This window comes from Cyprinodon variegatus, unplaced genomic scaffold (assembly GCF_000732505.1).
Source record: "Cyprinodon variegatus isolate N-32 unplaced genomic scaffold, C_variegatus-1.0 Scaffold124, whole genome shotgun sequence".
In the NCBI taxonomy this organism is placed as follows: Eukaryota; Metazoa; Chordata; class Actinopteri; order Cyprinodontiformes; family Cyprinodontidae; genus Cyprinodon; species Cyprinodon variegatus.
The window spans coordinates 1,095,219-1,112,140 of record NW_015150577.1 but is presented as its reverse complement, the minus strand read 5'-3'; the positions used below and the strand labels follow the sequence as shown (position 1 = coordinate 1,112,140).

The window sequence follows — 16,922 nt, the reverse complement described above, 5'->3', positions numbered from 1 at the left end:
CTTTTCAAAATTTGAAACATTAGTGCAGTGGTTTATGTTAAACTAAACCTTTGGGTTAAGTTGTCGAATGTTTTTTTTTCTTGTGTTTCTTGTGAATTTGGTCTTAAATTTTTTTTCAAGTGGCATTAAAAAGTCTTGAATTTAACTTGCCTTATGCTGTAGGAACCCTGTGGTAGGTGTGCACAAAGAATCTCCTAACATGGGTTGGTCAGAAACAAAGCATTTTCTTTGGATGACGTTTTATAGCAGAATTATTGTTTGTCTGTAAACCCTGCAGCAAACCTTAGGGAAAAAAGTCACAAATTAACTCTCACATGACTCTTCAGAGCTTTAAAGAAAGTCACACATGCTGCACAAGGCCTCTTTGTTTTCGCTGGGACTGCTAAAGTTGTTATCCTGCTTCCTGCAGAAATTCATACAGATGATTAACCGTGACACCCTTTTAGATGATTCAGTTTTATAATGGGGGTATTTTAAGAATCTGAATATGAATTGTGATTAGAACTGCAGTGAAGTATGCAATGATGTACTACACCTTTCATTTTATGTGAAAAAATTACGATAAAAGCATTACTCATGAGTCATTTACTATTATCAATAGTTGTTTATTTTTATCAAACATATTTTAACATCAACTTAAACTTTTATTTTTTTATTCTTCTTTGCTTGTGCAGCAGGATGCACTGTTGTATTTACTGCTTGTTGGTGTGCTCTATCTGCAGAGCAGGCAGGGTCATGACCTGCTGGCCTACACGCAGCACATGGCTGACAGGATCAAGACCAAGTGGACCAACCCAGAGGTTAGTGCAAACCGCTTCCTACACAACTCCCAGTATAATACTAACACAGCTTACTCAGTTCTTAAGGAATTTTTGTAAGGATATGTGCTTGAGGTTGCTCTGATATTTCAACAAAAATATCAGAAAATCAGTGCCTGTTGCTATATATCTGTTATTAAAATGCTACAGAGGTAAGCAGGACTGCCTTGTAGAGAGAAAGGTTGCAGAAACCCAGCAGTTCAGAAAAGGGATTAGAAAAGATGATATGAAGTCTGTTGAAATAATATGCTGTAGTCAGTTATTTTAATCTGATCATTTGTCTCCTTCACAAGTCTGTTATGCAGATAGAATTCTGTTTGAAGCATGAAATTAGTGTGGACATTTTTGGCTTTTGCTAACGTCACTTCTTTGTGTCAGCACATTAGTGCCAATAAGGGTGCTGTCTTTTAACTTTTCTTTTTCCTTAAAGTGACCTGGATGTAAGCTTTTCCATGTGGAATAGTGGTGCCCTTGAGTTTTCTTGAAACTCCATTTGAGCTTAAGTAACTGAAAAAAAAAAAATAGAGTAATCTTAGTGTGAAGCTCAAAAGTCTGCACACCCTTTTTATACTACCAGATTTCGTGAGGCTTAAAACTGATATTATGGTGAATAATGGAATTCTTTGTTTACCTCTTAATGTAACATATGCTGTGGAATCCCCCCATAATTTACAGTTAATTGGTTGCATGCGTACAGATCTTCAAGCTCCACTTAGTTAAACCACCTTCTGATTTGATTTCAGCAAAATGTCTGCTTTAGTTCAAACCTACTGTCAGTTATAATGAAGTGTCTTAAGCTTAAACCAAGATAAAAAAGTTGCATAGAATGAGACAGTTCTATTGTTTACATGTCATGGCAAAATTAAGATTTTCATCAATAATTGTATGAGAATAAAGAGGAAGCTGAACATTTTCTTTAAGTATTTGAGGAGTTAAGTTATAAATTAGTCCTGGAGGCTCCAGAGATGTTGGTAAATGCTAAACGATCTTCAGGGTGTTTTTAAACAAGGACTAATTGTGTTCTACATGGGATTTCTTTCCTTTTTTTTCCCGACTCTCTCCTGGACTGAAGATAATATCCACACCCAGATAGATAAGTCATTGTCTTGTGAAACGCAAGTTTAAGTGTTTTTAAACAACTCCAAAAGGTGTTTTTGGCCCAAACTCAGGGCTGAATGGTTTTGCCAAAAAGATTTATTTTTTATTTACGTGTGTCTAGGTGCAACATAACATGCCACAATTGATAACTCGATTTCCAAAGAATCTAACCTGCAACAGCCATCTTCACAGTGTTAGTATTTGATACTGTGCTTGTAATAGTAAGAAAAAAATTACCCACATGAAACTTATTCAATTCAGTTTATTTATATACTGGTAGCACCAATTCACAACACATGTAATCTCAAGGCACTTTACAGGTCACCAGATCATACAATGAAATCGATTCAAAGTTTTCTATCTAAGAAAAACCAGTTGATTGCATCGACGCATTGACTCGAAAGCAATCCCTCACACTAAGCATGCTTGTAGTGACAGTGGAGAGGACAAACTTCCTTTTAACAAGAAGAAACCTCCAGCAGAACCAGATTAAGAGTGAGCGGCCATCTGCCGAGGCCGACTGGGGTTCAAGGAGACAGAAGCAGAGATACAAAAAGCAACAGTAAAAGGCGGCCCCATCCAGGAAACACACAGCCAGACAGACAAGCTCCGAGCCAGCTCCCATGTCAGAGGAGGAAGAGAGCACATCCAGCCAGTCACAGTCAGAGAAATAGGACTACACTGAAAAACAGGCCGATCTCGAACATCTATAGACAAAGGTGTTAGTGGCAACAGCACAGCTGGCAATTTAAGGCTTTATATTTGAGAAGGAGGATTTTAAATTCTGTTCTTGATTTAACAGGAAGCCAATGAAGAGAAGCTATGATAGGAGAGATATGATCTCTTATTCATTGTTAGATGAAAATATTTAAATATGATATCTTCATCAAAGATACAACAAAGATACAAGAGATATTTATTTGGAAATGATAAAATATCTAGTCATGCTCTAAAATGTATTTGCGCTCCAGCTTCAAGAAAAGGACAGACCATTTCCAACACTTTCCTGTGCAAATCTCACCTAAAAAGTTGGTAATAGAATATGTCATACTTTTAATCAGTAATGACTCCTTGCTTTCTGAAATGGAAATGCCAGCGTATGCAGGGATTTACCCCAGAACTTACTCTGGAGTGCTACTAACCCTGTTTTGTGGAATGGTTCCCAAGTAGCAGTTAGATCAAAAGCATTCAGGTTTCTGTCTTAGAGCTGAAGAAGATTTAATTTACAAAAATAAAACAGTAGGTCTAAGCATATATCCACAGCCTGTTAGCAGTCTGACCTTTTAAAGTGGGAAGAAAATCCGAAAGATATGGAGCATAACCATAGACACACTCCCAGCCCCACACCCAGCTACTGCATCATTTAGTCCACTTGCACTCAAAAAAAAACAACAACAAAACAACAAGTTAAGTAAAAAGACAAATTTGGCTTTGCATATGTGCAGCGTGTATAGAAACAATTTATCTGACAATTTCTAAGACTTTCTTAGTAGAAGTGTTGGACAAAGCTGAGAGTTCTAAGACACTTTTCTATTGAGTGAAAAATGCTAACGCGTATTTCTAACATGGTATCTCTACTTGCTAATTATAAATGTTCAATTAAAATGATCAGCTTTTTTGTAATTTTGTTGTACTGCAAGGAGTGATCATTTTCATTTTAGTCAAGAAATGGGGGGACAGACAAATAATATCTCTTTCCTACTTTTCTACCTGCTCCTTGGCCTTAGTGTTCAGTAAGTAGAAGTTTTTGGGTGACTATGCAGGGTTCAGACATGAATCCAGTAGAAAAAAAGATTGGGGGTTATCAGAAGATTTGCTGAGGGCAAGAGATGTTCCCACGGTCTGATAGATTTAGAGAGAGAATGTTTAAAAGAAATAGGGGAGAAGCTTTACCAAGTCAAGAGATGTTATACTGAGAGACTCCTTTGAAGAAAAACTGAATGTTGGAAGTTGAAACAAAAGTACTTCAAAAAAGCAATAGTGAAAGATTATGCTTTGTAGTTATATTCTATTATATCGTATATGTTTCTTCTCATACAGATTTGTTTGTTTAAGCTACTCTGTGATTTCATATGTTTTAACCTTATTTTAGAACAACAGCTCTTTAACAACATTGCAGTTTATAGTTATTTCAAGCCAGCTCTCTCGTAAAAGATCACTGCCCCATCTATAAATATGTTACCACAGTCTTAACCTATTGGGCTTGTTTTATTTCACTCTGGTGCTATTCCTTGAGTTAAAGCAGATTCCAACGTAAGGAAGGGATAAGATTGTTTGGATTGTTTTTATCTCTTGATTGTTTTTGTCCTTGTAGCACCTTTTTGATGCTTTTTATTAAAACTCCTATCAGGTTGCACTCCCCTAAGAACAGGACAGCTAGTGCATTTCTGCTCTTATTAAGACAAAAAAAAAAAGAAATAGTTAAGGTGAATTTTCATAGCAAGTCAACCTTGAAAATAGTTTCTGTATTTCCATTACAGATGCCATATAGTGGAGGCTTGTTGTGTCGCTGGAAATAAAACCTGACTGCCTAGAGTTAGAGGGTTGTGCAATGAAGGGCAGAAGAGTGAAAGGCAACATCAAAAACGTGCGGCTCTGGTCTCGGCAAATTACCACTGAAAGCAGCAGCAGCAGCGGCATCTCCTGCTCTCTCAACCATCCTCACATTTTCACCTCTGTCAAAAACCCTACAGGAGAGCAGAAGCATACAGAATCATAGCTGAATACTTTCAGAGGTGCGACCCGAGCACAATGGCATAATGCAAAAGGTTAATTTCACTCACCTGTGGGAGATAACACCCTTTCTGGTAGGTTGCCTACTATAGTTTCATATTTATTATCATTATGAGATAGCATTGTAGTTCTACCTATAGGATTTCCTGAAGGTTTTGCGGCAGGGGAACAGTGTGTTGGGGAAAGCACTTACCTGCTCACTCACGGGCCATTGTGTTAGAGACCATTATGTGGATTTGTCAGCGTGTCCTTTCTGCTCCCTCAAATGTCAGTGTTTATTATTATGCGTGACAGGCAGCCTTCAGAGAGACTGCTTCTGGTAAGGAAGGTTATGTCCAAGTATGTGAGCAACATGGAGGCAGATACACAAAGTGCATCCAGAGTAGGTTAAATTGCATGGTATTGACATCCTGAAACACTTAAAAGTGGAAGAAGCTGAAGTGCTTGTCTGCTTGAAAAGATTCAACCCTTGCTACCTGTTTTCTCCTTAAATTCAGTCTGCTACATTTGGGTGCTTTGCAAAAGTAAAGTTTCTGAAATACACAACCAATAGTTGCCTAATTCTTTTAATATTATTCAAATTCATTGAGTGGGTCTTTATGTTCTGTATGTAGGCCATCGCCTTCCATTTTACTCTTTTCTTTTTTGACCAAAGCATCGTCTTACATAGGTCTTTTGTGTACTACTTATGGCAAACATAACTTGGACTTCCTAAAAGTGTTCTCTCTGTGGATATTTCAAACTATTGGTTTCCATAGGCCTTTCGGCTACTTCTTTGGTTTATACAGTTTTTTTCAGCTTGTATTTTTAATTGGATAAACTTGTCTTGATAGGTTTGTAATTTTACATGCTGCAAAAAATGGTCCATGACCTGTTTGGTGTGTTCCTTAGTCTCCAGTGTCTTAATTCTATACTAAAATTCAAACCAAACAGATCAACTTTGACATAAATTAGACTTTAGGAGTTGGGCTTTAGGCAAATTTAGGTGTATTCATACCTAATAATTTATACCTAAAAATTATTTCAGGGTTTTCACCCCAAATAGAAAATACAACCATACATAGTCTTCTTCCAATTCACAACCTTCCTTTTTTCCTTGTTGTTACACAATATCCAAATAAAGATAATTTAATTTGTCGTTTGTAATTTTAGTTCAAATTGAGCTGTAATGTAACAAGCACAACACTGACAGTAAAGTCAAAATTAGTAAGCATTAGCTATATTTGGTGAGCAAGAAAGAAAATACAATCGTGCTGTGGCAGCTTATGAGGATAGTAGATAACAGTATAACAACCTAGTTTCATCTTTTATTTACTTTTTGTTTCTTTAGTTTAAGGTAAGGCCCATGACACAAACAGATTGTAAACCTGCTCTCTGCAGCGAAATCCTAGTAATATGATACATCAACAGAGCATAGTGCTGCCTGTCATAAATGTGTGTGTGTGTGTGTGTGTGTGTTTATTGGCCAAATCCATTTTCACTGTCTTATATGATCTGCAAGAGAAGCAAGCACATTGAAGCTGTCTCAGAGACACGGGGCTGTGTGGCAGGCAGTAGAGAAATAAAAATAAAAAATAAAAAAAACTCTTCTCTATCCTTTTTCTTTGTACTGTTCTTTTTTTCTTTTAAATCCAATTGCTCCTTAAGACTGTCACTTCTATTCTATCTCAGCATTTTAATTCAGTTCCTTTATGGCATTACCAGCAAAGTTTGCCGGCTGACATTGCTTCACTCAAAAGCAATAAAAAAGTTGCAGAGAATTGAAACAGTTATAAAATCCCATGCTATTGTAATTTTCTTTTTGTCTTAGCTGTATGCGACTTCTATGATTGTCAGAGCAATTGTTTTTCAAATAAACGTTGTATTTTATGCTTTGCCCTATAAGAGCCTAAATTGGAAAATCTAATTCTGGGGAGATAAAGGAGAGTGTAAGAGTAAGAGAGTGCAGTGTTCTGTTGGAACATGTCCACTATTGCCAAGGGCAAGGACAGTTCATATCCATTTACTCCTAATGTATTATTAATGCTTTTTAGGCCTTTTTAAAAAGGCATCACACCGAAAGGAACACAGAATAAGCAAGACCATTGGCTGCGATTTTAGAAGACCAAAGACTTTAGATAAAACCCAGCTTTCCAAATCCAAAGTAATATTTTACTTCATTAAAACATTTCATTTCTTTATTTTTAAATGTGTCCAGATTTTCTTTCTTTGTTTACTTTATTCAAGAGGTTCAATACAAGTAAAAAAAAAAAAAACATTTAGAATATCCATCTATTTTCTTTTGCTTTTGAGCTCAAGTCTTGATGGCAACATCTATCTTTGTGTTTTTTGGGATTGAGGAGATGGGACCCCAGACATTCCTCACCTAACCAACATCCTGTAGCTTACTCTAGGTAATCCCAAGGTGTTCTCAGGCCAGACTCTGACTTTTGTAGTTACTCAAGCAAGTTCTGTTTCTTTCCCTGGGTATCCTTCCAGTGGGTATCCCTCAAAAATCTCTAAGGGAAGCAGTCCAGAGGGGGCCATATCTTATGATCGTAGTTAAAGATCCCTTAGTCCAAACCTTATCCATATAATGACACAAGGTCGTCTTTGAATGTGGAGTGGACACATATCTTGCTTTGGATATGCAAGAATGCAGCAACCCTTAAAGCCACCAACATATACCCAACTCAAGATTCAAGATATTATTGGTATTTGACAGCAAGTGCCACGACCGTTTCTCTATGTTTTTTAATACTTAATTTACTTTTGGATTTTTATCCAGGTATCGTACAAAAGACATTTTGCAAAGAAAACAACTACTCAAAAAACTTAATTGTGCTAAATATTCCCCCACAATACCTTAAAATGCATGCTTATAGGCATGCTCCGAGTTTAGCAAAAACATGTATAATGAAGAAGGATTTAACCATGACCCTGCCAGCCATTTTTTGTTGGTTAAGGTCTTGTCCACTGTCCCATGACCAGGGCAAAAACCACATTGTTCCTAATGGATCCAAAGTTTTTCCATAAGTTATAGCCTCTTCTCCAACACCTCAATACTTTGCCAGTCATCTATGCAACATCAAAAAGATGGGTCTGTCATTACTGCCCCACAATATTTTGATTCTTCAGAGTCTCAGGCTGAGTCATGCCATCCATTTCCACAACCTATTGACTCTGTTGATATTTATGAGCAAAATCACTGCATGTCTGCAAATGTTAACATTTGCAAACCGTTGCCAGTAGGAGCTGTTGCTTGCTCAACATATTTTTCAACCAGGATATGTCTTAAAAGTTAAAAATTTTCCTAGGTGCCTGTTGCAGAAATTCAGTACACACGGATGTGGCGCTGAAAAGCTTGGAAGCCCAAAATGACGTAATTTGGCCGCACAAACCTCGCAGAAATGTCAAGCTTAAACCAAGCTTAAGGCGCTCTTGAAAGGTTTCCTTTCACTCCTCAATGATGTCCTCAGTATAAGTCCAGTGTTCCCATCCTTGCACTTGGAGGTTATTGATTGTCTGCTTGATCTTTCTTCTGCTTCTGACAACATATATCATGGTATTTTAATAATGAGGTGAGAGATTTCTGTTGATATTGAATTCAGTCTGTCCTACATAACTAAAAATAAATTATATGGGATGAGCAGATGGGACAGCTCTCATCTTCTGTTGTGCCTCTTATGCCGAGTTCCTAAAGGCTGTATGTCAAATTCTTTTTTGTTATCATTGTTCCACCCTCTGTGGGATCCATTTTCCAGAAATACCATGTTTATGTAGATGACATTTAAGTCTACCTTCTATGTAGAAGCTAGTAGATCCCAGGAAGAAGAGAGGCTGCTAAATTGTTTGTTGGATGAGAGATGTAGCTGCATTTTTTAAAAATGATTAAAATGGTATTTTATATAGCTGTTGGTCACTGTACACTTCTGCCTGTGTGTCTGTCAGAAATCTTGATGTAATCCTTAATTCTGATTTTGAATCCACTAAAGAGATTAGTTCAGTACTCTGGTCTAGCTCTCATCTGAACTTTACTTGTCAAATCAATATTACCTTCCTCATGATGTCCTTGAGAGGGTTATCCATGCTTTTATTATTTCTAGCACTGCCTACTAGAGTTCACTATATAACGGGATTCACCACTTCATTGTGTAGTACTGGTTCAGAAGTCAGCTGCCTGTATGCTAATTAGGCCAACATTAGCACATCACCTCTATCTCGATATCCCCCACTGGCTGCCTGTTTCTTTTAGAATTTTATGTTTTAATTTTTTCTTATTATTTAATTGTCTAAATTGTCTGGTAATTCTTTATCTCAAAGAGGTTTTACCGCCCACTGTAATGGGTAGATCTTTAAGATCACTAGATCAGAAAGTTCTCTTTCTTCCAAGTACTCAGCTGGTCACAGACGAAACAATAAAAAATTATTAAGATTATAAAGTCTTAAGATTACATGAAATGCAAATCCTATTGAGGTGTGTATTAAAAAAATCACCCTTTTTAAACACATTAGAATAAAACATCACAGCTGCAAAAGCATAACTCTTATTTTAAGCTTAAATTCTTTTTTTTTTTTTTTTTTTCATTTTTCTTTGTCTCCACTTCCCTAATCAGTCTTTCTAATGTCCTGCTAGGACCTGTATTCTCTTGCTCCTCCTGTGTCCTTAAAGCGACCCTTTCTGCGTAAGCATTGTGATGCAGTTCCTCCTGAGGCCTCATTTTGTTGCCTCAGCTTGCAGCAACGCTAATTAAGGTTAGCATGCATGAATGCTTCCTCCCTGCCGCCAGGGTAATTTTTTTTCCTAAGCAAAAGGTTCTTTGGCAAACTTCACAAAGGCAAACATCCAGTATCACATGTAGGCCATGGGGACTCATTTAAAGGGTAGAGGGTCTTGTTTGGGTCCTGCAAGATGTGGTTATATATACATGTACATTTTAATGAGGACATAGGAAAAAATAAAACCTTTTTGCTTGATTCCTGGCATCCCTACCTTTGTTGTGGGATTGTATTAAATACTTCCAGTGTTACGGTTAGGGTTTGGATAGTGACTTATTACTATAATTTGAAACTATAAAATTCTCACTGTTATAAATTGGTAAAATATTTAGTTTTTAACCTCATAATCTTTATGCTTATAGTTGTACTTGTGGCATGGCTAGAGGGAGGTAAAGGTTTTTATATCACTGCGATGGATGCTTACTACATAGAGCTTACTACACAGCTGGAAAGTATTCACATTGCCACTCTTTCTCCAAATTGAGTTATGGAACAGCCATTTTCAAGATGATATTAAATCAAGAATTTGTTTTTCATGGTCTGAGAGTTTTGCCAAACATCATGTAATCTGTCATGAGTTTTTTTTGAAGCAGTTGCTTTCATCTGGCCACTACACCATACAGGTCAGATCGGTAGAGTGAAGGGTTGTCCTTCCGGAACATTCTTTTTTCAGGTTCCAGTTACAAAAAGAAGTTTGTTTTATATAACTGAACAAAGATACCATAGTAATCACATTTAATCATAAGCTTTGTTTTTGCCAATGCCCCAAGGGTAAAAAAATTAAAAGAACAAAAATAGGGATGCACGATATAATCTGCCCCCTATCGGTATCGGCCTGTATCGGCCTTAAAACTGAATATCGGACATCGGCCACCCCACCGATATTTAACCCGATATTTGATCAGCTTCTGAGTTTCTAAAGGCTAAAAAAAAAAAATACTACTTCTTCCTCTTCCTCAAAAACTTCTTTTTTACAGACTTAAAAACTTCTAAAGACGAGGGAAAAAATATTGATACATTAAAATATCAAAATATCTTCATATGTTAATATATTGCCATTTAAAAACACCATATCAATCTTTTACTAATGAAATATTGCTATATGTCATCGTTATGCTACGAAATCCCCTGAAAATTCACAAAATTTTGCCATATTTTTATATTTTTATATGTTGATATATTGACGCGGTATCGATCTATTTTACTAACAAAATCTCACAAGAAGTTGCAAAATATCACGAGAGTTTGTAACAGAACAATGAAATTTCACGAGATTTTGAAAGTAAAATAGATCGATACCGCGGTTTTAAAGATCAATTTGATATCAGCATATGAAAATATATTTGAGTATATTATTTTTCAAAGTGTCAGAAATGGATCATAAAACTGCTATTTTCAATGACTACTTATTTTTGTCCAGCTTTAACATCGGTATCGATATCGGTTATCGGCTACATGAGTTTTAAAATATTGGCATATCGGATATCGGCCAAAATCCCAATATCGTGCATCCCTAAACAAAAATAAAGAGCACAAAAGTGTTACAGATAAATTCACACATTTTTTGAGTATTTTATCACGATTTCACTGGATACCATATTGACCTACTCACACCTTACCTCTGGATGTGACTTAGATTCATCATAACAGTTATTTAATGAACTCTAAGTAGAACTATTTTTTTTTTTTGTGTTTTTTCTTCAAGTTAGTTCTTATTTGGCTTTACTGTATTTGTTTCCAAAACATCCCGAGAGAAAAGTCACGTTGAGAAAACAACACAGTTCTAGATTGGTTGACAGCAAGAAAACCATGACAGCAGCCATGCGACCTGGGGCAGATTGCAATCCCTGTCTGACCTTGCATGGAAGTTTTTCTATATTTACTCTTCCCCATAACCTCTTCTGTAATCAGATGACCCAGAAGTTCGATGCATTAAAAAATGGATTAAGAATTTTTTTTAACTGTACTTTGAAAATGTATGGTTTTGTTTTTTAAATTATATTTGTATAGTTGTTGAAAATGGAATGCACCACTCATTAAATAAAACTTGCTGTTCCCTCAGCTGTTGTTAAATTTCAAGATGCTATTTGTTTTATACTCTTGGGGCCAAATTGGTTTCCAAAAGAGGATGAAGATAAATTTTTTCTCCTCATGTGTGCTTGTTTGGAATTTATCCACATTGCAACAAGTGGTCATCCATCCATTTAATTACAAGTACAGCTGAGACCTAAAGCAAATTAGATGACTGTGACTCTGTTATATAATACAATTATCATATTATATTTTACTGTAGCCAACAGTTTGAAACTAACTTGCTGTGTCTTTGAAATATGGTAAGCTTAATCATCTGTATTTACAATAAAGAGAGAGTACAATATTTCACTGGTTAAGTTAATAAATAAATGTAATTGGAAACTAGATATTGACAAGGAAATTGCTCAGCCCAGCCCCCAGCCCAGCTTGGAAATTAATAGTATGTATTTCAGCTGTGCAACTGATAAAGCTATTACTGCTCCTGTAGGCTTTGGAATAAATTATGTCCGATCCACTCATTAATATCAACTTTAGTGGACTGTGGCCATGTGGTCACAACAAAATACTAAGTTGTGTGTCAGTAGAATAATTATCCTTAAATCTGAAGTATATATTTCATTTAGTATGCTTCCCCCGGCCCTGTTATTATATGCACCTTGTTATTAGCAGGTTGGACCATAATTTGCCTTCAACTACCCTTAATTCATACCATCAAAACGAGCCATTTTTGAGACATTCCTCTGAGATTTTGGTCCATGTTAATATTGAAGCAGGAAATACACATTGATGGTTGCAGATCGATGATGCTGATCTCCAATTCCACCATCACCAAAAGTTTCTCTGTCGGTCTGAGATCTGAGATCACTACTGGACCATGATAGCTTTATCATGGTCCAGTAGTGCATTTCACCATGCAAGATTTTCCCCTGTCCATTATCACAATTTTGGCAAGCCATATAATTTTACTCTGTTTCACCACTCCTAGGTGACACAAGAAGTAAGTGTAAATCGATATCAATGCCTCTTTCTGACACAACTTGAAATGGTTACCATTTTGTATATAAATTAAACTCGAAAATAATTTTTTTTGGGTTATATTGTAAGCAAAGAAAACGATATTGGAATTGACAAACTGTCACCAGCTGGTCCAACGTTAAAGTCTCTTAGGAAAAGCCATGTAAATTCTTGGTGTAAATTGTAGTCTCAGACAGCCTGAGGCTTGCATGTAAATGAAATGCTTTTATTAAAAGTAAACCTCAGATATTGTTAATTTCAATAACTCCACTGAACATGAGTGGGTGTGATTAACTACATTTTAACTTAAATTCTCCTTCTGCCTCTTAAGCCTTGCAGAGTCACAGATTTGATTAACAAGTTTATGAAGCGTTGTCCAACCTAATTTCTTGGCTTTTGTTCCTCTTCCCTACAATATATATCCAGGTTGTTAATTTTGTTGTGGCTGACAGAGAAAATTCATTACTTTCCTATTGGATGTTAACTTTCCCCCTCTGTCTTATTCAGAATGAATGATGAGCATGTTTTTCTGTCCTCATAGAAAGAGCAATTTAAAAGTCTTACCTATTGCGCTTAGTTTAATGGGCAATTTGGAGAATCAGATTGCTTGTGAAGAAATGGCAAATGCATAATAAAACTTTGGGCCCTTGAGGACACTCACTCTGCCAGAGATTGCGAAGACAATGATTCTTTGCTTCACTGAAGAGAGGAAGGCTGAGGGGAAACCAGACAAAGTGAATGGAGAGAAAGAGAGTTAAATTTAGCTCCTGGGAAAATGGAAGACAGAGCAACTGATGTTTGCAGATTGAAACAATTAGAACATATTAAGGAGAAGATACCATGACAATGGAGCTTGGGTCGTTTTACGTCATGCCAGCCTCTTAATTTTAAGGTGGAGTGATTTTAGTGGGAAGGACTGCAAGGAGGAGTCTATTTATTGATGTGTTTGAATGTAATGAGTCGGATCTAAGGAGAGTCTCAGCGGGGAGATGGGAAAGAAATTAAAAAGGTTTCTTGATGAGCAGGCAGCTATCCTGAAAGCAAAACAGATGGTTTCCGTTGTTATAAAAGCATCTTAGCTCTCTGCTTACTGGGGGTATTCATGGAGTTTGCCCCAGTGATTCTGTGCCATGCTAACAAGAAGGTTACTACAAAAGAGATCTTTGGGCTTGAGGATATATTCTAAAAGGCCAAGATATTGTTTATTTCTAACTTACTTTGATCTCTTATTTTTGCTTTTATTCACTGCTGTATTCCACCACAAGTCATGCCTACCCTGATGTTAGAGCTGAACTATTCTCATTCCCATGTCTTGTGAACTTTTTCCTGTTACAGTTTGAGGATTGTCGCTTTGGAGGTACATCAAACCTGAAGAGAATGATGATCTGATCTGATTAAACCAAAATTGAACTCTTAAGTTTTTGGAGTTCGATGTTCAAAATTACTCTAGAATTTGAAAGATTGTATACATCCTTGAATTTACAATACGTAAAATATTAAATCATATTTTTCATGTTAATGAACAGATGAAGGCATCCCATGTGCCACTATTATACTTCCTGCAATGGTTTCTCCACAGATATATGATTATACCTCTGTAAAACTTCATAAACTGCATTGAAAGTTCTTGACATATTTCCTGCATGGGCCTCATAAAACTATCATTACCTCAGAGCCCAAAACGAAGTTTGAACAAAATTAATTATTCTGGTCATTATTAGTTTTCTTCATATTTAATTTAGTAGGTTAATGTTAAATTGAAAAAGGACCCGCTCTACATTTTTTTTGTTTGTTATGAAACTAAATTAAACTTTTTGTATTTTTACTGTTGGTTTCTAATTAAAAAATAACAGATTCATGGCTTATCATCATCATGCAAACAATTCATTAATCAAACCAAGCTTGTTTTAAAGCAGCTGTTCAACTTTGCACTGAATAAAAAAAAAAAAAAAAATACTGTGTAAGAATAAAATTGACAACTTGAAGTGTTTAATATGACTGTCATTTACCAGCATTTACCTTGTTTCCAAAAATACCTCAAATGAACGTATCCCAATGTTAGTGTTTATTGTATAAGCCATGATGTAAGGCAAGGGAAATTTATATGTACAGTATAGCACAATTCAGTACAAAGACAATGCAAAGTGCTTTACATGATTAAAATACAGGAAGATAAAATAGAATCAAAGCAAGTAGGGAAAAAATAGATAAATAAATAAATAAATAAATAAATAAATAAATAAAATAAATAAAATACAAAATGCAGAAACAAAAAATAATTTTTAAAACATTTGGACTAAAGAAAATATGTTTTATGATGTTAAACCTACTCACTCACTATTGGTCTTTCCCTTCAGGTTTGCTGGGCAGAAAGAGAATATCGTTCAGTCATGCTTAAAAAATAAGCATTATCCAGTCGTACCCAAATGTCATACTGAATTAGCTAATTAAGACATAGTTGATAAATAAACAATCATAGATTTTTTGTGCTACCTGTGCCCCTTTTGTTCATCTATACCTGTGTAATAACACAGTTTTATTTTCTACCATTTGCTAACTGTATACTACAGTTATCAGTCTGTCTGATCAGGCTAACGATGGGTACCTGCTCTACTGGAAACAAACAAAAGTCTAATCTGCACTAAACACTTGAAATCATATACATGACTATATTTATCCTTAAAGGTTTGGAAAGATTTTCCATCTGGCAGTAAATTTTTCTCAGGGAAAACTGCTTGTGTGGTGTGATTCACTTGTTTGACTAAAGCTGTTCTATCACCAATTTATGTATTTATTTATTTTATTTTTAATCGCCATGTGTGGTGGCTCTTATATATCTGAAATCCCCTGAACAGTTCAAAATCTTACCATGGGAAACAGCCTTTATGTAGTCTGAAATCTAACCCAGTATCACTGGGACACCCTTGTCGAACATGGTGGTGGCACCATCATGCTGCAACAGTTCTTTTCTAGTGTAGGGAAAGATTAACCTGTCAGAGTAAATAGGAAAGACGTTTGATAGTGGATTGTTGGAAGAACAGCAGTTAGAGGCTGTAGAAAACACTGGACTAATTTAGATTGGAGGTCTTTTAACATGATGGTCAGATCTCAAAGGTAAGAGGTTTAATTAAAGAGGATTTTGTTGCTAGACTAGAAAAGTTATATTCACAGATGCTCAAACTAATCTCACTTATCTTGAGTTATTTTCCAATGTGCAAAAACCTCACAGTCAAGGCTGATTAGCCTAGATTATTTTTCTTTCACTTTGCATTTTTCCTCTATGTTTTTGTAATAAAATCAGAGTGAAAAACATTGAATAATAGTTTTGTAAAATTTTTTATTGTATTTCTTTACACACACCAGATGTCTACAGAGGAACTAGAAGAATATGTCAACGGCCAGTTTGATGAGCTCCGCAGGTTGGTTCGACTGGAGGAGAGGAGGACCCTTCACCTGGTGGACCTCAAAGAAGCGTTCCTCACAGCATCGGCTGCAGAGAAAATAGCTGAGATCACCCTCGAAACTGAAAAACTGCAGGAGGAGATGGATAACATCACACACCAGCTGTGCCTGCTGGAACAGGCCGAGGCGCAGGCCATAGGTCCCGCAGCAGTGGCAGAGGTCCTTGCAGCAAGCCCTGGACCAGTTCACAGATTACTTGTAAGAGGATCTTCCCCTCTTTTCTCTCTTAGTAGTTTTTAATAACTTTATGCTTAGTATAACAAAGCACTATAAATGCAATTGGTACTGAAGCCTTGCAAAAAATTAACTAGTGTAATATTTTGGTGTGAATTACAAATCTGATCTGGTTAAAAGTTTGGGGATTTTTTTTTTTAATCCTCTTTCTTTTTTATCTTTACTATCTTCTCTCCATATAAAATGTAGCTTTCAGTTAAAATTAGGTATCAATTCATAGGGTCGAGGTACCCCAACTTTTCAACTTGTAATTCCAATTGTTCAGTTATCTCCTGCCTACAATCTGCAGATGTATTTCTCTTTTTGAAATACAAACTGATGTCAGTTCTTCCTGGTTTTGAAACCTAAACTTGTTAAAACATCTGTATACTTTAATAATGGTAATTTTGACATGCTTTCTTGGAGATGATCTTTATTTAATCTTCACAAAAGACTTCAGAAAAATGGTGAGGTCCTTGATTTCCAGCTTAAATATATGGACTGGACTTAACAAAAACTCCATAACATTTAAGTTGGTATAGATCAAACATTTTAGCACACATCAAAAAAGATTGTTTGTTATTGTAAAGTTTAAGAATAATTGATTGCAGTTTGTAACTGATAATTAATTAATTAATATGAATTTATGTTTCAGGACTGTTTGCTGTAACATCTGTTACTCACCATTTACATTAGATTAAGCCTCAAACATTATTTGTTATAATGTTTTAGTTCTAGCTTGATGACATCTAAGCAGCATTTACGCTTTTAGCCATTAAGGAATGGTCCAAG

General features: G+C 35.9%; 1 protein-coding gene across 1 annotated transcript in view; it reads left to right on the top strand.

The window, feature by feature from the left end:
• The window catches only part of trim44 (tripartite motif containing 44), a 68,558-nt gene that overhangs the window by 8,266 nt on the left and 43,370 nt on the right, over nt 1-16,922 (top strand). Inside the window, exons 3-4 of the mRNA XM_015375735.1 lie at nt 723-800; nt 15,819-16,115. Of these exons, the coding sequence (XP_015231221.1) occupies nt 723-800; nt 15,819-16,115 (375 nt within the window). The remainder of the gene's footprint in view (nt 1-722; nt 801-15,818; nt 16,116-16,922) is intronic.